At 39.4% G+C, this 23,716-nt stretch overlaps 1 protein-coding gene across 4 annotated transcripts in view; it reads right to left on the bottom strand.

The window, feature by feature from the left end:
- LOC103465716 (transcription factor SOX-6-like) overlaps nt 1-23,716 on the bottom strand; it is a 154,491-nt gene that overhangs the window by 70,420 nt on the left and 60,355 nt on the right. For all 4 annotated transcript variants that reach the window (XM_008410809.2, XM_008410806.2, XM_008410807.2 and 1 more), the window contains one exon: nt 21,545-21,755. In XM_008410809.2, coding sequence (XP_008409031.1) covers nt 21,545-21,755 — 211 coding nt within the window. The remainder of the gene's footprint in view (nt 1-21,544; nt 21,756-23,716) is intronic.

Raw genomic sequence — 23,716 nt, forward strand, 5'->3', positions numbered from 1 at the left:
CACTTTAGCCAACTTAGCAACTTTGCTGGTATATTTAGTGACTTTTCAGACCCCTCTGGCAACTTTTGACCATGAAAAATATAAAAGATTAGGCGATGAYGTCATCCAGCAACTTCTAACACAGCCAGTAACTACTTTTCTAGCTGAAGAGTTAGCAACAGAGTGGAAAATTAGCTYCACTGTTAGTGGATTAGTGGAAGTGTGTCCACCACTGTCAGGACAAAAATATGAGGTATTTCCAGGAAAAAGAGGCCACCTTGCTGTTAAGTGGAGCAATTAATATAACAAGAATGATTCTCATGCATATCTACCAGACAGGTTAGTCTGCTAAACTGCATTTATTTACTTCAAATGCTGATTCTTAGAGTCACTGTCTGGTGCTGCAGTGGGACAGATGTGTTTTCTCATCAGGCGACCAAAAGACGCCAGTGTGCATTTTTGTAACAGGTCTCCCCATCACAAAAAAATCTCAGYGCAATTTATGAGAGCTTTTAAATGGGAAACTACAACCTGTAACTCAGAAACGCATATGCATAAGTCAACCATGTGTACTCCAACACACAATTTACACCCGTCGCACCGATAAACAGCCCCGCATCAGAGGACAGAGGAAGAAGAGGAAGAGATAAATGAAAAGGAGACGTTTTACCCTAGATGGCTCTCTTATCTRTCGCCGTGAACGAATCAAGGTTCAAGAGCTGTTTAGATTGGGAGGTAGGGGAAGGGCAGCGGGGGGATAAAGATTCCACAACGTCTGAACGCAGACCTCTCTATCAAGAGGAGGAGAAATGCAGAAGATGGACGGCTCAGGGAAAAGAAGGAAAGAGAGCTGGGGCGAAGGGGTTGAGGAGGTAAGGATGGAAAACGATGAGGAGAGAAGTAGAGATCGAAACCTTCTGATAGACTTGAATAAAAATAGATCAGCGTGACGAAAAACAAAATTAGAATAGAAAGCAACAATTATTCTTACTGCTGTGTAATTATTGTTACTTAGGATGCATTTACACCCGCCCTATTTGGGACGCTTTAATTGAAATGTAGTTCAGTTGCCAAGAAAGTCTGGTTCGTTTGGGGCGGTGTGAATGGGCAATCAAACTCTGGTTCACCTGAAAACCTCGGTCTCCGTTCGGCTGAAGTTAACTCTGACATGGTCGAATGTCTACGTGAACACCAAAAGCAGGAAGCGAACTGTAGAGCAGGGCATTGTGGGTAAACACAACCAAAAGAAACGTGGGAGTTTTTTGCTAGCATGAGAAATGACTCATGGCGATTTACTAATGACAAAAGAAAAATCCCACAAATGATCAAATATAATGCTACTCCATCTTTGTTTCATGAAGAAGGAAGTTGCCCTCATTGTCTTGTTCAGAGGTTTTTATGTTGTTTCTTTATGTAGTTCTTAGTGCAGCGCCCCCACAGGCGAGGGGGTTACAGGATTTTCAAAGAGTTTGTTTAGTTTGACTCAGTGCAGTTTGAAAGCAACATGTTGCTTTCAAACACGCAGCAACTGAAAATGTAACAAATGTTGCAACTTTGGTCTCTACCAGATAATCAGCAGTAAAAAATTCCCTTTAATATGTCAGTAATTCTATTTTAGTTTTTTTATATATTCCCATGTGCTTCGTATCTCGTCTTGCTCTGCCAATAGGGAAACTCGACCTGTTGCACTGCCACTCCTTTTCAGCTTCAAAGGGCTTTAAATCTTCACCAGAAAGTTTCGCATAACTACTTAAAACCAACCTCTGCCAAAATAACATTTGAGTAATTTAGCTGTAAGAACTTTCTACCATTATGTTACTACTTGTAACTAAAAATTCCCATTGCTAGCATGCGACCCTGTTYTGCTTTTTTAATCCATCAGCAGCTACCGTGGAGCGAGGGAAGACAAAGGCTGATGAAGGTACGTGAAGCAGCAGAGACGCAGTAAATCAGGAGCGAGGCAGACGGACCTCTGCCAAGTGTTTTGGGTACACATCATTTTATCACCTGTCTCAGCGCCAACCTGCCATCAAGCAGCGCTTTGGATGTTGGGCAACTCCCTGTNATTCTATTTTAGTTTTTTTATATATTCCCATGTGCTTCGTATCTCGTCTTGCTCTGCCAATAGGGAAACTCGACCTGTTGCACTGCCACTCCTTTTCAGCTTCAAAGGGCTTTAAATCTTCACCAGAAAGTTTCGCATAACTACTTAAAACCAACCTCTGCCAAAATAACATTTGAGTAATTTAGCTGTAAGAACTTTCTACCATTATGTTACTACTTGTAACTAAAAATTCCCATTGCTAGCATGCGACCCTGTTYTGCTTTTTTAATCCATCAGCAGCTACCGTGGAGCGAGGGAAGACAAAGGCTGATGAAGGTACGTGAAGCAGCAGAGACGCAGTAAATCAGGAGCGAGGCAGACGGRCCTCTGCCAAGTGTTTTGGGTACACATCATTTTATCACCTGTCTCAGCGCCAACCTGCCATCAAGCAGCGCTTTGGATGTTGGGCAACTCCCTGTGTGTTTCCCTGTTTGTGTGTTTGCCGCACGCCGGGCAAGAATCAACAGTGCCGAACAACCGCTGCCAACGAACACACAGGCTGCCTCAGGCTTCTTCTGAAAGAGTTGCCTTATCTGGTTTTAATTTCCCGCTTTCACTTCAGTGGTTTATTTATTTATTTTAATGAAACAAACTATAAGATCTACTCCCATATCTGTGTGACTACTGTGTTTCTAATCTGTTCGAACYGGAACAGCGTGGTTTTAAGCTTACACATTCTTTAGCCTACTTCAGGTTGTCCCAGAGGTTCTGTTTAAATGATTTCTTGATTCTAGAAAATCAAGAAATCATGGTAATCATCAGGTAATCACAGTTAATTCATAATTTAACAAATGGAGTTTTGACTYTATCTCATAGGTTTGGCTTGGAGAACCTATTACTTCCCTAATAAATAAAATAATCACATGAATGAACTGCTTTACTTAAGTTTTTTTTATTTGTTTTTAAAATTTGATTAATAAGAGAAAAAAGCTCTCTCTGAGTGAGTCAAGACTTTCAAAGGCCCTGGATTGTTTTTAAATTTTCTATAAAAAAATAAGAAATGTTCACATTCTTCCATTCTCCGTTGCTCTCCTCTTACTGTACCATACGTCTGGGTCACACACTGCAATAAACTGCAGTGCAACTCAGAAAATCAGAGCTCAGGAGTCTACCATAAAATAAYAAGAAAAGAGAAAAAAAACATTCATCTGAAGAATGAGTTAATGCTAAAGTCAACAGAGACCCCGTGTTTTAGCGAACGTTCATAGAACACACCCAGGAACGGCAAAAAGAAAAAAAGGTCTCTGTGTCTTCACTTCACCACTGAGTGCCGGTAAATGGAAGCTGACAGCTACACTTTGCACTTCCAAATTTATGTCGGGGCCTGTGACTTCAGCTGCAGACCCCACAGCATCGCGACGCAGAGAGAAAGAGTGAAATGAAGGAAATGAAGAAAAAGAAACACTGAAAGGAGAAAGAAAGAAAGAAGCGAGGAATAAAAAAGAAAGAAGAGGATAAAAGAAAGAAGGGAAATAAAAAGAGAAAAATAAATGATTTGTAATTAAAGATACATGATGACAGGTGATCAAAATTCCTTCTTCTGAACAACTTTCTCTATTTTTATGTTAGCCATTTTTTTCTTTTTTGCCAGCAATAGAGAGCAATAARGATTCCAGCTACAYAATCATCCAGCTAAACAGTTTGTTCATCAGAATTCCTACACGTTTTGTGTCAAAATCCCATAATTGTCTCAATGCATATTTCCAGAGTTCTCACTGAAGTGATGGATGGATGGAAATGACAGCGGGAAGAAATAATTGGAAGAAATTAATGCAAGTAAGGAAGTAATGGGGGGGGAGTACAGAAGGAAAGACAAAAAGAAGGAAGAAAGTAAAACAACAAAAAAGAAAAAAGAATTTAAGATAGAAAAACAAGAAACCTCAACAGGTTTTATCATTATTTCATGCGCTACACCAGCTAACATCCATAACTTTCAATAAAAAGATTAAAGAAAAAAAAGTACGGTATGTTTATTTTTTGGCCTGCGTGTAAAAAGTCATCTGTGTTGGTCACCCCCATGATGCTGCCACATGGGGGTGGCAGCATCATGGTGCGGGGATGCTTTCATTCAGCAGGGACAGGAAATACTGGAGARAAAGGCGGAGTTTTCCTTCCACTTCAAAACACCGCCTCTGCTTTGGTCTAGAGAATAAAATCCCAAGTGGAAAACATTTGAGTTTGAATTTGTAACATGGCCAAAATGTGAAAAAGATCAAGTGGTGTGAAGATTTTTTGCAATGGACTRTGTTAGAAATGATAATATAATAACAATAAGGGCAAGAAGCAGGAATACACTGAGTAGAGAGATGGAGGGATAGAGTAGAGCGAGAGAAGAACAGAGAGAGCAGCTGTCCTAACAGCTGGCCAGCAGGATTGATGTCTCCGTGAAATAAAACTCAACATATGTCCAAACATGAGGTGGCGAGCCAGCCAGGAGGACAGGAGACACACACACACACACACGCACACACACACAGACACACGCATGCACGCACAGAGCGCACACTGATTAAAGAATACCACCACACTGCTGAGACATTTAATTGAACAGAGGGGGTACATAACACCCACACACACACGCACACACCCGCACACACACACGAAATCAGCCGTGTTCTAAAACCATTACGATGCAGAGCGGTTTGCTGCGCCGCATGTTAGCACGGTGTCTGTTTCACACACACTATTTTCATCTGTCAGATGATACCCAGACGCTCTTGTCACAGAACACGGTCAGAGTTAAGGTGTGTTGGAGGTTTGGGGTTGTTTGTGTTTGTTTTAATACCTTGTGGGGACAATTTTCCCGACACATACAACGTTGTGGGGACACACTGCTCCTTGTGGTCCCCTGTAGGTCAAATAGCTGTTTGTAGGTCAGGGGTCAGATTTAGGACTAAGGTGTGAATTGAGTTAGGGTTAGGGTTAGGATAAGGGTAAGGTTTAGGTTTGAGAATTTTCACTCTCGGCTGAAGAAATGAATGGAAGACAATTGAAAGTCCCCACAAAGAAAGCCAATCAAACATGTGTGTGTTGGAGGGGCAGGGGAATTTCCCGTAGCATGCAGACTTCCTTTATTCGTTTACACACTTTCACCAAACAGTTTGYTTTCCTTCATTGTGAATGACCAACATTAATAATGACACCAAATCGGTTGGTATTTGTGGTGAAGATGACMRAGAAGCCTTACAATAAAATAAAACAAAATAAAATTAATCTTTTTATTGTGGGGTGTCATCTTACCTTGAATTCTTTTTAAATTTGAGGTAACATTCATTCATATGAGGACAAAAAAAAAAAAATCTATAAAGAAAACAATAGCTTTTGCAACTCCACCAACGACATGATTACTGAGACTCGAAGGAATYGGCTTATAATGACTGTAACTGAAGCATCTTTAAAAGCGAACTTTGACTTGTTAACTGTAACCYTGAAAATGCTGACATGTAAGTCAATGGGTCCAAGAGGACACCATCATTGTCATGACAGTTACAAACCAGAGGTATAAACCAGCTGCTTGATCTACGTTTTGCATCATACAGAGTCTGCACCCTCAGATATTGAGAAATGATTACTTATTGAAGGTGTGGACTCTGTTGAAGTTTTAAATGTCACAAAATTGCTAACGTTTAGCCATAAGAGAGAAGTGCCGATCTGTACGAGGCAGCTGTTGATGTTAACTCAATATTTGGAAGTGTAGCTAACATGTTTGGCTACATTCACTTGTCTTTGTTCACTGTCATTGCTAAAACTATAGGCAGACTACAATTCTAAAACAGYGCAGAAGTTGTTCACAACTCCTGCTGTTCACTGATTAGCCCAGGAGAAAATCTACCAGAGGGAATCCAACTCAATGGGAGAAAGTCCAGGCGGAGAACTGAAGACAAATGAGGAAAGCAACGGCCAGGCTAGCTGGGATCCAAAGAGCAAATAAGGTAGATTAGCAGTGTTTGCTAACAACTGATGGTATCATCCAGAACACGCGATGGAGTATCACCTCTGCTTCCTGGAAATTGAGCTATTAGCAAATCATGGCAGTCATGAGAATATAACACAAGAACAGTCTTCAGCCAGAGGCCTCTTAAGGGTCACTGCAAGACTGACTGCTACTGGACCGACTTTGAAGATAACTTGGATGACATTTCATTGCCCTTTAGGATTAATAAAGTATTTTTAATTGTACTGAATAAAAATTATGGCTGTCTGGATATTGTGAAGTTAGAGTGTTGTAGGTTTTATTAGCTGTACTTTGTAAATAAAAATCAGGCTAAGGTCTGACAAATATATAGACCTGGACATTATTTGTCAATTTATCAGTAAAAGTAAACAAATGTATTTTGACAACGGTGTATATTATAGACTAAGATTAAATTAAGATACTTCAGGACAGAACAGCTCACACAGATTCCAAAGATGAAATCCTCATTCTCTCTGTTGAGATAAAACAAGAAGCCTGGACTAAGTAATAATTCTCATTATATGCAGAATTTTCTTTTGTTTGTTTCCCTGGAAAGAAATGACGCAGCATCTCCGGTTAATCTCATCAAGCCCAGAGGTGGAGAACAATAAAGACTCGGCTGAGTCGGCTGGTGAGCCGCAGTCGACCGAAGGATCTGTTCTACTTGAGTTGAAGTAAATAAAAGTGTTAAAAGTTAAACATCTTTTTAATGGTTAGCAACAGAGCCTTAAAATCCTATTGTGGAACAACAAAATACAATTAACCCCACTTTGCCCCCTGTGAGTAGATGAAGAAATGCTGTTTGAGCGCGTTTCAGACTGGAATGAAAATGTCCACCGAAGTTTATCTCTCTTTTCCTTCAGACTCATTTTTATTTGATTAAAAACAATCTGTGACATATTTACTTTTTAAAAATGCTTTTTGTGTTGTTGTTTTTTTACTCAGTAACATCAGAAGAGGATTGTGGCATTAAATAATWATTATTTTTTTAAGTCAGAAATCTTTTCAGCGGCCCTTCTGTAACAATGCCGGTTTCTACCTCTGACAAAGTTTTAATTTTTTTACTTATTGTTTATAATAAAAAAGCTAAATGCATAATATAAAAAATATTTTAATAATAATATCAGATAGCAAAATGTTATTGAGTCAATTACAATATGAAAAGCAAGAAGACTAGTCAAAATACTTTTTTAAAATTTGTAAGAAAAAATTCTTGTACCAGGCTTTAAATGGTTAAATTGTAAACTGAATTTTTTAATAATTAAAAGAAAAACATAAAATAAAATGAAGCAATATGACAAAAGAAAACAAGATTGATTTTTGGCTGCATGAAAGCTGACAAGACTTACAACCCTGGTACCATATTGCCTCTTTCTTAAACACACACTCTAAAAACACCAGTTCAAGACCTGAGCTTCTGGTTCCACTTTAGGCTTGATACATGAAACCCTCTCTCAGCACACATACACACACACACACACGCACACACAGACACACTGAGACATATCTGCGCAGACATGCAGACACAGGAAAACGTGTGGTTTTGACACAATAGAAACGTTGTTTTGGCTCCGCTGGATGTGTGACTTGAATGGCGGTGGAGAGGGTCGGGGGTCAAACCTCTGAGGACTCAGTGAGTCTGGACTGAGTCAATAACGAAAGAGCTGAACGATGAAAAGCTATGCATTGTATTTTTATCTACCATCACTGCTGGGATGATCAGCCAGAAGCTGCAGAGAACAGGCGTGTGTATAAATCAGGTCGTCGTCAGCGTAACGACTGATATGAAAGTCATTAACTTGTGACGCATCACTTCAGATAAAGTTAATAAAGTTTTGAAAACTGTGTCATGTTGGTAAAGATCCACAAAACTGAAGCCAGAGTGTGAGGAAAGAGCAGKGCTAAAGTAAACTGGTGTTTAGCCTGTGGCTAAAGTGAGATAGCATCTGATAAAAATCAAAACTCAGATCATGTTGATTTGCACGTACACCATCGTGCTGCTATTAATTCAGTTCAAAATTCGAAAACACTTTATTGATCCCAAAGGGAAATTAAATGTTGTAACTCAACAAATTAACACAATTTTACTACAGCTAAATGCTTCAAATTCAGGAAACTACGCCATATTTAGACATTTACTTATTTAAATGAAAACATAAATGTACAATTTAATGCAATACTGTAACCTCAAACTCCATTAATATAATGGGTAAATAAACAGAAATGTTTCATGAAAACATTTACTGTTTCATGAAACAGTAAATCCCAGATAGCTAAATTATTGGTACACCTACGATCATTAGTTTATACAACTGTCTATAGGATAAAAGACAGCTCTTCATCTTCTCCTTAAACATTTTACCAAGTTGGAGCAGACAGAAAGAGGAATCTTTGATTGTTTTTTTTACAGTCTCTGTACATAACTCAGAATCCTGAGTCTCCTCTTATGAATTTTCTGTTCAGTTTACCACACAGACTTTCTTTTGGGTTTAAGTCCAAACTCACAGGTGGATCTAGTCACGTAATGTCAATGTCAATTTTAGCCTCATCTGACTAAAACATTTGTGATAGTAGGACAGCAACAGCTTTTACTGGCATCACTGACCAACCAATTGACATCCAGATAGAGTCTGATGGTTGTTATGGAGAGTTGATGCCGTTCAGGCTTGTCAATTAAAGTTCCAGTTGTTCAAAACTTTTAACTTACTGCTCTGATTGTGTAAAATGGCARATTTAGAAAAGTGGGTTTCTTTGTAGCCATTTCACAGCTAGATCAACAAACTGAACCCTCCAGTTTTTTTTGTCTTTCCTATTTTAATCGGTGGAAAATAGAAATTTCATGCCATACTTATTCCTCAGGGGAAATAAAAAGTAAAACTAAAAAGTTCATAGAAACTCTGATCAAGTGTTAGAAACATTTGCGACACATGAAAAATAATTATTTAGCTGCATTTACGGCAATTTGAAAGGCTACTGATAACTGTGACTGGTTGTTAACGACAATTATCTCCTCCACATTTTTCCCCACACTAAATAAACATACAGGTACTAAAAGATGAGAGTTTATGCTGCTACAATAAAAACATAAAAACTAATCATGAATTAATATGACACAGACAGAAAGTGCAGCTCCAACATAAACTCAGCGTTAGCCTGCAGCTAAAGCAGATGATGTAAGTTCATTTGCAGTTCGTTGGTCTCTTAGCCGTTTCAAATGGTAACGTAATAGAGATTCTGAATAAGCTTTCAGAAAATTAATATGCAAATAAATGACTATATTTTATACATTCACAGATGTTTCAACACTTGAAATAAATAGTTTAATGCAAAGCTTTTCTTTTTTTTGTAAAATTAGCTGAGTTTCTTAAAAAAAAAAAAAAAAGAAAATTGGGATAGGCTGCTCAGTCAGAGTGCATCTTACAGAATAAATCTGATTTYCATCACTTGTAAACCACTAAAAAGTAAACAATCATCTTTGAACCTCCTTCTTTTCTTGCCTTAAACATGATCTTTGCTGCGACCTTGCAGGTTTCTCTTCATTATTCTTGCATTAATTTGGCGTTCACCAAATTACGGAGCAATTTTTAACTGATATCCTTGTGGGAGRGAGTGGGCGAAAAAAACAGAAAAAGAAAAACAGAGCTTGATAAAAATCACAATTTAATCTGATTCTATTGGACGAGGTACAAAGCTGTTCCAACAAACCACATTACTGCTGCACCATATGCTGGCTGGCCTGCAGCCAAGCAGAGCAGCAGAGGTCTACCCCACCGACTGCGCAGTCGAGACCCGCAGGCTGTGGGTGATCATTAGCTAGGAAAGCCCTATCAATTACAACGTGATAGATTGAAAGCAACTTCCAACGAGTCTGGGGAGGAGAGAGAGAGAGTGGCAGTAAGCAGAGAGGATGAGAGCTGYGCACTCCAGGATATCTGGTATCTCTGCTCCAACTCCAAATCTGCTTTTTTCCCCCCCTCATAAATCTGCAAGGTAAGGGCTAATTTCAGAAGCTTTATCATACAAATGTCCATGAACAACACACACTGGGAAAAGCTCTACCTGCAAACAATCACTGCTCACGCTGCCAATCCTGTAGAAGAAGGCAAACATRATGCCAGAGCCAAGGCTTTGTCAATTACCCAATRAGATTASCTCTTGGGGTTGACCGTGCTTGCTGTTAAGCTGTCATCGCAACTCCCTGTCACATACACACACGCACACACACAGATTGGGCATACAGAGGGAACGCAAGGCTCAAGATGCTTGCAGAGGTTCCACGTTAGGTCACGAACTGGAGTTTCTCCTGCGGCTTAGCCAGGCATAGAAAATCTGCAGATAAGTGCAAGCTAGCTGCTTATGTCTAGCTAGCTAATAACACTAGTTTAAAAAAACAATAATTCTGAGAAAAAACAGGTTTTGTGTCTGCTCTGCAGCTCAGCTAGCTACAGGGGGCTTAATATACACACGTCACACTGTGGAGAATTTTGTTTGCAAAAAGAATTTGAAAATCATGTAACACTTTTCTTTCCTCCTCACAATTACCTGCTGCTTTCTCCTGGTCTGTCACCTGAAATCAAGACGGGTGACAGGCACCACAAACACCCTGTTTGGTTTGTAACCAGGAAAAATCTTGACAGGTTCTAGGGGTGTGAATACTTTTCAAGATTTCGTACAATTTTTTTCCCCCAGCATTGGTGACGCAGGCATTCCCTTTGGATATCTTCGTCCGATACCGTGCGCCACGGCCGGAGTGGCGTCAGCGGCAGACATGTTGAAACGAGCTCTGGGCAGTCTGGAAGGACAAAGCGAGACCTGGCCGAAAGTCTTTATTGTGTCAGAGAAATACGGTCAGAGGTAGGCCTGGCCACGCTCCGACCCCGCCGTCCAGCTGGAGGAGGCGTTATATGGGTGAACGGGTGCCCCGCTTTGGATCCGGCCTCCTCTGCAGACACAGAGCAGGCTCCTCTGAACTGCACAGGCTTACACCACCGGTGTACAAACTTTATTTATGCCTAGGGGGCCAAAAGTTGTGTATTGTGATTTTTTATTTTTTTTGTGTTTTTTGTTTTGTTCTACTTGCTCAACAATAAGCAAAATGTTTATAAAATCTTTATATCAATAAAGATTCAAAACAAAAAGGGCTTCTGGCTGTTTCTGTGTTAAAAGAAAAAACAGACRATTTCCGGTTTTATTTTGGGTAATCAATTGTTTTCTAGTTTGTTGGTCAAATTTTTACCATTCTTGACTTGTGCACCGATTGCAGTTTTCTGACTGATCAACAGTCTTAAAAAAAATTTTTTTTTCACACATTAACTGTGACATATCTGACATACTGACAGCTTTACCAAATATGCTGAAAATGACATTTTCATAAAAGTTACTGTCTGCAGCTTTAAAATTAAGGTATTACTTTGGAAGCTGTAACATAATACATTTAACTTACAATGTTAAATGTATCYAAAGTTTATTTCCTTAGTTAGGAGGAAAACAAAAAGAATGTCACCAGGCATCCCCAGCAAGACTTACAAAACAAGAGCAACGGGAACACGACTTTTTATTAGTAGTGAACTCTCGTTTCCCTGAGACATAAATATCACCCGACACAGAGACCCAYTCCTCCTACTGATGCTTCAAAATGGGAAAGACAACAGAACATTCCAATTAAGAAAACCTCACTGTTTATTCCATCAGAACCGTTATACTGGATCTGGTATGAAGCAAATAGTAAATGTGTGGAAACCCAAACAAATAAGTACGGTGGAGGTGCTGCGGTGCTGTGGGCCCGTTTCTTTTCCTATACATTTTAAATAAAAATAGATTGATGTAAAAACTTATTATTAAAACCCAGAGGAGGAAAAAAATGCTCATAAATTACCAAAACTTCAGTTACATTTATTTAAAGTAGATTGCTAGAGTGATGGCAATAATTAAGCTAAAGATGATTTTATTAAAAAAAAAACATTATTTCCCTCATTGCATCAAATATTGTTTGGAAAACTTCCAGTGTGATGTTATTCTACAGGAATTTGAAGATTAAGTTCAATAATTAGTCTGAAAGRAAGTGTACTTAGGTCACAGCATTTACTGTTAAAAAATAGGAGAGAATAAAAAAAACTTTAACAAACTGCATTTTAAATACACTCTTCAAGGTTGGTTTTGAAAATCTTAGCAGGAAGAACAAAAACATCATTGTTTGCATTATTTTCACTCAGAATGGTGGTTTTATTACAACTGACTGAAAGCTGCGACACAAACAAGCACTCAGCTTTTATTCWGATTATCACCTCGTCTTAAACGTGTTTATTTTAATCTTCTCTTCCCGTCAGGCCGCCTTCRTCATCGCAAACCCGAACAAACGCGGACGACGGACAAACCGAGCCAGAATCTCACGGCTTATTTTAGGTCGACTCCGGACTCATCTGGGCCGAACAGATAACAGGAGTTTTATACTTAACGCTTAATTATAAGGCGTCGCAAGCTCGAGCTCCCGCACRAATGATTCCATCGAGACAGTCATGATGACTTATGAAGAAGAGTTGGGTTTGTTCGATCCTGAAAGCGCCGTCGTGATAACCACTAATCCCAGACTGGATGCCTGTTTCCATATGGTGGGAGGGGCGCCTCGCAAATGTTTTGGGGCCTTGATGGAATGAGCGAGAAGTGGTGTGTCCGTGCGTGCGCGTGTGTGTGTGTTTTTGTATTTTTATTTTTATTTCCAAACTATTAAATATTAAATAAAGGGGCTTATCTATCAGCCTTGAATGCAGTGAAATAAATATAATTTCAGAAATGATGCATATTCTTCTGTTTAGGCATCCGACTTAGCAGAGAGTGTGTTTGTCTGGCGCGAAACGACACCGCATTCCTTTTAGTCAAGGTTCAACGCTTTTGTCTGGAATAAACAGAAGTGTTGTTGTTGGATTTCTGTCAGAAAGAAGAAAAAAAGCCTCCTTGTATGACGGAGACAAACGCTCCGTTTATAGCGCCCTGGCAACCTATAGTTTGCAAAAGATCAGCATCGCAACCGCAAAGGCYCATGGGATTCATAGGGAGTTTACGTGATGTATCAACACTAGTCTACATCTGATCCATGTCTTAAAGTTGCAGTATGTAACTTTAATAAAAATGTTGTTTTTACATGTTTGTTAAAACTGCTACCATGTTGGGACAATGTAACATGAGACAGATAATCTGTGAAAAGATCAATCACCTCCACCTGGTTCCTGAACTGCTAAAGAAATGCACCACCTGGTCAAAACCAACCAATCAGAGCCAGGAGGAGGGTCTGTCAGTCATGCTCATGTACATGCTGCTAAATGTGCTAATGGCGGAGAAACAACTTACCATTACAGGAAACTTGTTTATCCGGTGTCATTTTTGGCTATGCTAACTATGCTAGTTGCAGTGTAGTAAAGAGCAAAGAGGCTGAACAGCGCCACACGGACGATAACTGACACACTAAGACCCGCCTCCCAGCTCTGATTGGCTGCTTCTAATTAGCACTTAAAGCACTGGGGGAAGGCAGAGGAGCCTGATGTTTTAAAGAAACTGTCACAACAGATTTAACAAACACTGGGTTTTATGAAAAAAAAATATTTTTTATATATAGAAGTTATATACTGTGGCTTTAAGTCTTTTTCAGTCTGTTTCTCTTTCAGAATTTACTCCGTCCATTTTTCCATCAAACATAAAATAAAAATAGCCCCATAGCATGATCCTATAAACGCCGTGTCACACCATAGAGATACTACGTTTAGAGTACAAGTCTACTCATCCTCCTATTTCCCAGTGTTTTCTGTGTAACCCAGCGTCAGAAAAGATCGATGTTTGTCTCATTAGATAGAGCCACGTTTCAATCTTTGTTTCATTTTTGTTTTGTTTTTTGTTTTATTTCCATACAAGCCAGATTAGTGGAGTGCACAGCTGACAACACAAATCTTGTTTTTTATCCACCTGAGCTGTTCTCTGCACATCCTCCACAGGTATCTGAGCCTCTTGGCTGTTTCTTTGTTTCATTCACGCTCTTCCTCGAAGGTCTTTCAGTTTACAAGTCTTGGTTGATTTGCAGTTGTGTTTTACTCTTTACATATTCAGAAAGGACGCTTGGGATCTTGTTTAATAACTTCATAACAGTGGACACAGTTCCGCTAATCTGCTAACGCGCTAATAGCTGAGCTAATTTTTCGTCTTACTGTTTTTGCAAACTTTGAAGACTTCACAATTATCAATTCGAAAGCGCTAACTTATTTGGCTGCTTTGTAAAACTTTCAGTTGAACAAAGTTCGACGTCTGTGTTGGAGCTTTGAAGATTTCTTCAAGTCGCTTGACATCCAGACTCATGTTCCTATTTTCTCTCCTGATATTTTTACAAGAAACTACTGAAATGAGAAGTACACAGCAAACAAAAGAATGAGCTTCCTGATGCTATAGTTTCTCAGCATTTTTTTTCTTTTTGCCGATATTGTGTGTCAACATGTCTAACATTAGTGCTTTAGCAGTAGCTTCCACTAAGTACCATGTGGATATAGCATCTCAACATCAACTAATGTTTATGATTTGTGTTTTAGGCTTAGTGCAGCTAACCTTTTAGCTAGCGGTGCCCACCACTGCCTAATAACTTTCTCCCTGACCTATCGGCTGGGTTCCTTGGTCTTRGTTTTGTTCACTAATGTTCAAACRAACTACTGAAGCCTTTGAAGACCCGGCAGAGTTTAAATCACATACAAGCAGACYCTACTTACTGATTAGGTGGCTTCTGAATGTAATTAGTTGTCCTGGACGCAATCAGGTTAAATAAAAATGTCTCTCACATAAAATCACAATAAAATTTGCTGAAGTTTGTGGTGGTAACAGGATCAAATGTAAAAGAAATTCAATGGGCGGGAATACTTCTGCAGATATTTGGCTGAGCTCAGAAATAAGTCTCCCGGTTACCTCAGCGCAGCTGCAGTTGAGCCCCGTCTCGTTTGCAAATGAAACAAACTGAGCAGTGATTCAGCCACGCTCTGGTTTTAAGCAGGGATTAGTGTGATTTTAAGTGTCTGCCAGGCGCCGGAGCAGCGTTAGGCCCATTAGACGGCTGACTAAGTTGGCATAGGGGCACTCTACCTGTGCCAGGCCCCCATTAGCAGCAGGTCGGTTCTATTGAGGAGCAACAATGCAGATAATCATAATTCGCTCATCAAACGCGAGAAGGGGAGCCTGATTGCACACTTCAGCGGGTTTGAAGTTAGTCGGCTGGAATCCCAGAGTGCTTCGACTCGACGTTCTGCTTTTACAGGAAACAGAACTAACARGAAACTTATGACGACAGGTTATTGTTTGGCTTCTTTTTCTTCATTGTTTCCCACTCTCTTCAGCTTCTTACATTGGTAGCTGCATTTGCRTTCCAAATTTTTGCTATTAAATAAGAAATTAAATTAAAATCACACATGAATAAACTTGTTCACACGATAAGTCATAAAATAAATGGCAGTGATATTTCACCACAGTTCTGTGCTAGCACTCATCATCTATCAGCCAATCAGAGGAGACGTGCATTGGATCAACAAGCCCCGCCTACTTGGGAGCAGATATGAATGTGATGTTTTGGGGAAACTGAAACTRGAGATTTTACAGAAGAGTTATGGATTCACACATCTTYTTATGACCTGTGTGAAGCTGTGGGAGCTCTGGTGGAACCAGCTGAACATTGTCCAAAACAACCCAAAACAAACCATCGTCCTCCTACTGCTTCCTGTCGTTTTCTTCGTCATTTTTTCCAGTAGCAACATCTGTCTGTTGATCTASTGACTCATGTGATGTGAAAAAGTGTTTCCACTGCAGTTTGGCGAAATGACATCAATCTTGATACGGCCGAAAAAAACACCTCATCCTAGCGCAAAAACGTCTCACCAAGAAAAGTGAGTTTGTTCAAAATCTGATTGTTTCCATGAAGCAATTTTTTCCCCCCGGAATTTTAATTATTGCACAATTTCATGCCTAAAGGAAAATTGCATTTCTGTTCCATCCGTACGCCTTTCTGTTTTACTTTTTCCCCTTTTCTCTGCTAACGTTCCCTCATCCCGGCCTTGAACAATCTTCATTCGAAMAAAATAAATAAAAAAAACAGCCTAACAGTCTAATATGTGCTAAGTGCTTTAGTAGCACAGAGAAAGGCTTTTGTGCTCGGCGCGCCTTTGTGTCCAAACCTTCGGGGCAACGCAGCCGCGACTCGACATAAATACAAAATTGTCGAGAAAGCTCCTCTTTTGGCTCRCGTGTTGTGAAAGTCCAGGTGAAAAGGGAGGCATTTTCAGCAACCAGCTGTGTGGTAACACAACTACCTGACACTGTCTTAAAGAGTTCTTGATAAAGCTTTTAAAGGCTGAGGCTGCACTTGTACTAAGAAAAAGAGAGAGAGGGGAAAAAAATAAATCTTTTATATCTTATAGCGAGGCCATGTCTATTCATTAGAACTGTCACGAGCACTTAGGGTTCCTCTGAGTAGCAGCGCTGCTAACAGCGTGCCGACATGGGGTTAAGCGACATGTTCTGCTGCTTTTGCTGCGCATTCAGATCAGCCATGCTCCCTAATAGAGTTCGTTCTGTCTGATCGTACGGTAAACAGAACCAGAGCGAGTCCGGGCCGAGGAAAGAGTCACAAGAGCTTCGTTGGGGGTGGAGAGGGGCGTCACCGTTCTGATGCTTAACGCGTTTCTAACCTCTGAGGAGTGAGAGGAAGATCATTTAAGAAAAATCATCTTCCTTAACAGGATGGTTCCCATTCACCGGGGCGACCTTGCGCTCCTGTGCGTTTTAAACAAATTAGAAACAAATCCGACAGATCGCGAATTTGCGACACCCTTGTTTGTCGCTGGCACAACAAACGCTTTTGATTTAGGATGGGAGCAAGGTCGGCGTGTGGGAGAGAAATTCCATAAAGTAAAAAGGCTGCTGAAGATTGAAGGGTTGAAGACAAGAGAAGGAAGTCTCTCATCAGGTGAAAATGGGAAGAAAAAAAAAACATGGCAGACAGAGAAAGCTGCAATTAAATGAAGAAGCAGTAGTCTATTCAAACATTCTAAAAAAAAGAGAGAAAAAAATCAGAAACAGAGAAAATAAAAAAAAGGTTTGAGGCTTTAATCCTCATCAGTTGTGAAAGCCACAGAAGGAGAGCTCAATTAATGAAGCATTCAGCCTCAGACATCTATGGATCGACTCGTTTCATTTTAGCGAAGCTCATTAGGTGAGAAAAAAAAGAAAAAAGAATCAGAGGTGCCCGTCAATCCGTACCCCGCAAACCCAGAGTGGAACGCATTTCMACGGCAAACGGCTGAACAATGCGCCTTCAAGGATCACAGCAATTTACGTGAACACTTTTAGGAGGCCCCATTCACACACGCTGTCACCGTACGGTGAGGCGGGCCAGGCGGCGCCGCCATCGCACGCGCTTCTCCTGTTTGATTCCACCAAAGTGTTCAAAATCGTTTACTCTGCGACAGCAGATATGCTGATTAGTAAAGGAAAAGACTAACAATGCTGCCGTGCAAGAAAGGCTAATGACATAAAAAAATTTAAACAAAATTGCTAATTGATCTTTGACAAAAATTAAACATCACAAGATTTTCCCCATTTACACATGTCCATCAAATTGCGAGCTGGTAGTTGGTCAAGTTATTCGTCAAGTAAAAATTTTGGAAGTTMTGTGATTCGTTTAAGGAAAAGACTGGGGCGAGGGGGAAAATGACATTTTTTGTAATTTGACCTGCTGATCATCAATCAGAGTCCTTGAAATCAAAACTTGATCTGATTTGCTGATTCCAGTGAAGTGGAAAACGTCCATTTAAATGGACCAGTARGAGACTCATGGAATATTAAACTGGAGTTAAAAATCCCACAGTCAAACAAAAATGTACATAATCTAAACATACTAAGGAAATTATATCTACTACTGCTCAAACACTAATATATTTATTATTGCCTTAAGATTAACATACTCTTTTTAAAATATACGTTCAGATAAAAATGCTGTAGCACACCTTCTAAATTCAGTTGTAGCTTCAAGTGCTTTTATTCTATATGTCTCTTAAAGGGATAGGAACAGCAGTAAATAACTCTCTTGAGGTCTGTATATAGTGTAAATCCAGATTTGTTGGTCCTGGAGGCTGAAACTAATAGTCAAAGCGGAGCTGAGATCAAAGTGGACTTCCTCCATCTTAAAACAACTTCAATCTCAAAAAGGTCAGAGTGATTTATGGCAGTGCTAGCTTATTAACATTTAAACTATCATCACCTTTTATTTGATAGCTGCTGAACAAAGCAGTGAATGATCATTTACACAGGAAGTGGAGGTGGTGTGCCACCAAAGAACTTCCAGTGTCAAAAAAGAGTCRTATAAAGATTTCCGGTTTGTTTTTAGCCTCCAGATAGCTGCTAGCTTCAGCCTCGGGTTATAATGAATTTTAATTATTACTAAATGAAAACACCAAGAGATTTATCTGCTGCAGGTAACTTACATACTCAACTATCCCTTTAATAAAAACAACAAAATTATTACAAGCTGATATTAGCGTGGCAGTAAGTCGGGCTAACTGTTCAGCTAGCTAGCCAGGAATTGGCTGCGTAGCAGTCCTTCTGCTAACAGTTCGCCAGCTGTTGTTTTAACACAGTGTTACCTTAGTGTCGATTCTAAGAGTGCTCCTTTAGTTTCCTCACAATGACCACCCTTGTCCTTYATGACTGGAAACTATTCTTAAATTTTTTCTTTCTAATGAGGTAAAAGTGTAGCAGTGGCCTACTTTAAKCTAGCTGGCAGGCATTGAGAAGCAACAAGTGAGGAAGGCACAGCACTGTGTTCTTCCATTCTCCGTCCTGTTTTAATTACATTAATTGTCGGGCTAAAAGCTGGCTCATGCTAGTTAATTACCAAGTAAATTATTAAGGAGAAGACGTGAAGAAATGTTTGTCTTGGTGCTTATTGAAACAAAGCAGTGTCATCTTTTAAATTATTTCACTTTAGATTAGAGGAGGGAAATGTCAAAACACCTTTTGAACCCCCCAACAGACACATCATTTTCTTTAAAGCCGGTTCCTGTGAGGTAGATAAGAAACACAGCTACCTGCCTTTCAACTCAAGACACCATTCACTGTACTACCCCTCTGGCTGTCCCGTTCCAGCCAACTTTACTGTATCAATAACACAGTAAAACCTCTAAATGAGGGAGATCAAGAGCTCTTGTGATATCATCACGATTACTATCTGCACATAACAGTAAAGAGGGGTGTTTGACGGGTTTAGATCTGGCTCGCTTTGGGGAGGGAAAGGGCGAGCCGAGGCACGCTGGCAGGCCTCGGAGAGAAAGGGAAACCTGTGTTTTCACTGACTGAAACTGTGATCTGACAGTCAAGGGATAAGCCACTTGTAATTTAAGATGTTCAAAGATCTTCTGAAGAGGAAAGGGAAAACAAAATAAGCATGGACGACATGGTTGGTCTCACTCTGTAAGCAACAGGGGGGAGAAGACAGAAAACATCTTGTCTATGAAATATGAGGCATTAAAGTAATTTAATCGAAGGGTTTGTTCAGACGGTTTTAGCTGTTGTTATTGTGGAAAAAATCCTACTGTAACTATCACTAATTTCCCCCAGTATTATACGAGTGACTATATTTTGCAGTCAAAATACTTAAGACTTAAAGTTTTAATTAAACATTTAAACTTTATTTGTGAATTTCCATTTGCTTAGTGATTGTCCAAATAAAAATGATCAACAGACATTACTGATGAGTGCAGACTATTTTCTTACTTTGACCTTTCACTGATCCAACATTTACTGTAAACTAAACCAATATATGGAGATAATTGAATAAAAGGACTTAGCCCATATAAATTCAAACTACAATGCAACTGTGTGAAAGGATTTTTAATCCATAAAGACAATTTGACTTTGTGGTGGTCTCAGTCATTGTAAACTGAAAATAAACATTTTCAGCTGCAGTTTTATGTATCAAGCAATAATTATAATAACATAATTATATATGTATTTATCATGARAAAATTATAAGTGTACAGAATCATTATTTGGTGAATAAAAATTGAGCCGTAACAAAATGTGTACAGATACAACAWTAAACAGTTTTAATAATAATCATTAAAAAAATGAATGTCATAGCCACATCATGGAAATTCAAAGTTTCATATGAAGACTTTGTCATAAGTAAAGAGTTTTGAAGAAGTTTTAGTTTTTCCTACACGCAGGAGAAAACAGAAGTACTTCTCTGCCTCTAGCTTCCTGTAAGCTAACGCTGAGTAAGCTACCTTTTACTCAAACGTTTGTGATTTTTTTTTTAAAGACCTGCTCTACTTGTTTTCTAATTTCTTTGAAAAATTCACACCATGGCAAAAATAATAGATATATGAAGTTTTAGCTTTTACTACACGCAGAAGGAAACAACAGAAGTAGTTCTCTGCCTCTAGCTTCCTGTCGGCTAACGCTAARTAAGCTAACTTTATCAAGGCGTTTGTGATTTTCAAAATGACCTGCTCTATCTCTTTAATTTTTTTCTTCTAATTTCTCAGTTGTTTTTGTATAATATTTTGAGCCAGAGCCTTCCACTTGACAAGACTGTCAAAATAACACAAGGCATTTTGCCTGAAGCTTTTTGGCAAGTTTCTACTTTGTCAGAACTTCCTGAGAAAGAACTTCCTACAAACCTTCCTGCAAATATTCTTCCCTCTCAAGTTAAAACAAGTGAGTCTTGATGCTTATTGTGCATTCCTCCGTGGCTTCATTTTTTAATAAAGTACAAAAGTTGTCAAATTTGTCAGTATTACTATTACCAAACCTACTAATGATATCTACATGTATGCTGTTTGCGTAATTATCAGTGAATCAACTTAAATCTTTAATAATTCTTTTAGAATTTTGAGGCATTTTAACAAATCTGATCATTTTGATAACCGTCAGTTTGTTCACAATAGTCATGATGAGACTGTAGACTATAGAACTGATATGTGAGCAGATATTTAAGATGATCTTCTGAGTGAACWGTGGACAAACATTTCTACTTTAGTCCAAAGGTTCCAGAAGTCTTGTGGAGAAAGAGTGAAATCTGCTTTGTGTTTTTGACACTTTTTTAGGTCTGCTTTTAATTATTTCACAACCTGGGAAAGAAAAAATGTTGGCAATGTCTTGGTACGGAAAATCTTGGGATTAAAATTGTACTTTCTTTTAGTCTAACTGGATCTATTTATTGATAGGTTCAGATTGTAAAACATCTAGGCCAATACATTTTCACACACAGCCTAAGCCGAGCAGAAGTGTTTTTCTCAGACTTCAAAAAGCCATCGTCCAAAGCAAGACAACAAGTGAGGTTGTCGAGTGAAAGACTTGTTACAGTGTGTAGCATCCAGGTCTGAGCATAAAGAAATGGAACACTRAAAAGAGAGAGCTGTCTCCTGTGTTCCCTGAAGACAGATGAAAAACCACGCACACACATTTTCAACAAGCTGAGGACTTTCTCTCACCGTCTTGTTCCGACTTGGTCAACTCCACGAGCTTCTTCTGTTTCAGTGTGTCAACCACGTCTGCCAGACTTCCTTTACGCCGCTCGGGAGTCCCGAAGGCCAGGCCGATCACCGACTCCCCTCGATCCCTGGAACACTCCTCCGGCTTGGTAGGAGAGGTAGAGTTMGTCCGGTAAGGGTAGCCAGAGCAGCCTTTGCTGCCTTCATTGTCCTGAGAAGAAATAGACAACGAGCGTTTAAACTTYGACACCACAAATGAATGAAAAAGATCTGCAGAATTAAGCTTGGCTGGTGACTAAAAGGGCAAGACTTTTGATAGAAAACAAGAAGACTGAACAAACCACACAACAGTTCCTATTTTATCCCTTGGGCATGTCTGTCACGAAACATACCAGATTTGTCAAACGAGCTTGGCCGTCTCAGACGTAAGTGTCCACTCAAAGGGTGTCCAACTCCAGAGCAATCTGAAATTTTTAGTGCTCACTAGAACTTGACAATGTTGGTTTGTGTGGTAAAAGTTTGAACACTGCAGGTCTGTACATTTCCCAGGGAAYTAACACATAGACTGCACTGCTATGCTAGCATAGCTAGCAAATGCTAGCTAATTATCCTAGAATAATTAGCTAATGCTAGCTAACTATACTACCAGCWTTATTAGCTAATTAATTAATGATGGCTAACTTAGTAATGCTAGCATAGTTAGGTAGCATTAGCTAGTCATGCTAGCAGAGTTAGTCAAAAACAAAATTAGCTTATTGTTTAACAGTTCTTTCAGTTAAAATTGGTCTCAGCAGAACAAAGTTTTACATTTTACATTTCCACAAATGAATGAGTAAYATTTATGTATCTGACAACTTTCTATGCAGACATCTCATTCATTTTTACCACAGCCACTTCATTATGCAGTATGTGCATAAAGTATTTTTTTAGCTTTATGTGACGTTGGAATGGCCTTACTGCTGTGTGAAAATGCAGTTTAGGACTGTATTTTATTTCTGGCGGAACCTGATATTGATCTACCTGCCACCAGGAACACTGTGGTCCAACCCAGTTCTTTATTTTTTACCACCTGCTTTTAGCAAGCTGTGTGTCATARTGTGTCTGAAAATAAGATGTCAAAGCCAAGGATGCCTTTTCAGCCTGAGGAGTGTGAAAGCACCAACACATGAGAATATGTCAGACTCTCAGAGAACAACACCAGCTGTCTGAAATTTTTGTAAAGGATGAACTTTGCAGTCGTTAACTCGTTTCAAATATATTTGCAAGACCTTTATTTTGAGAATGAAAGGGCGGATTGCTTTTATTACATGCAGAGAGACGACRGGTTCAGTCATATAAAGATGTCTGAAGTGATTCTGATTTTATGGTTACCTCAAGTGGATACTTAAGATTTKGTCATTATTAAACCTCAACAGTTCAGCGTGAAACTTTTCCTTTTTCTTCAGGAAGTTGATTAATTCTTGTCTAAGGTGTAAAAGCTACCTTTCCACTGCCTATTAAGCACTTTTAGTGTTTTCCTCCGTCGGTATAAAGCGTCTATAATTATCAAGAAGATAATCCCCTCAACATGAGCACATTGTCCCACACAACAGACACTTGAGCACAGGTGTCCCAACACCGGAGCTATTTCAGGATGCTTTCTCCGCCCCCTTAGAGAGTGAGGGGATCTCCGAGAACTTTTGGAAGCTTATGTTTCAAAGACAACAGGCTTTGCTGAACACCAGGATCTTAAGACGCCCTTGAAATGGCTCCAACAAGGAGCCCCTGTTGTGCACTTTGTCTTTAAGCAGGAGATACCTCTGTAATGAAGATTGGGGCAAATGGAGGGAGCCGGGGCTGGGGGGTTGTGTGTCACTTGTAGACTGTTGAAGAGCGATTATTTTCTGCGTGCAAAGGAACAGTGGGGGAAGATCTAAATGATCTGACGTAAGTCAATGACAAGATGAAGGTTTTACAGKGTCTTGCAAAACGGTTTCAACCCTTTGAGCTTTTTTTTATGTGACCACAAGTTTGGATTCAATTGGTTACAGGATGAAGACTTTGTCACCCTTTGAAGGCCATGTTAGTAACACATCAGTAAACATATAACAGGTAAAAGGTGCTCTGTTTAAATGGGAAAGAAAGGTAGTTTTTTGKTTTTTTTGTCTGAAATGCTGYGTACGACAGATATCC

This window comes from Poecilia reticulata, linkage group LG6, assembly GCF_000633615.1.
Source record: "Poecilia reticulata strain Guanapo linkage group LG6, Guppy_female_1.0+MT, whole genome shotgun sequence".
Classification (NCBI taxonomy): Eukaryota; Metazoa; Chordata; class Actinopteri; order Cyprinodontiformes; family Poeciliidae; genus Poecilia; species Poecilia reticulata.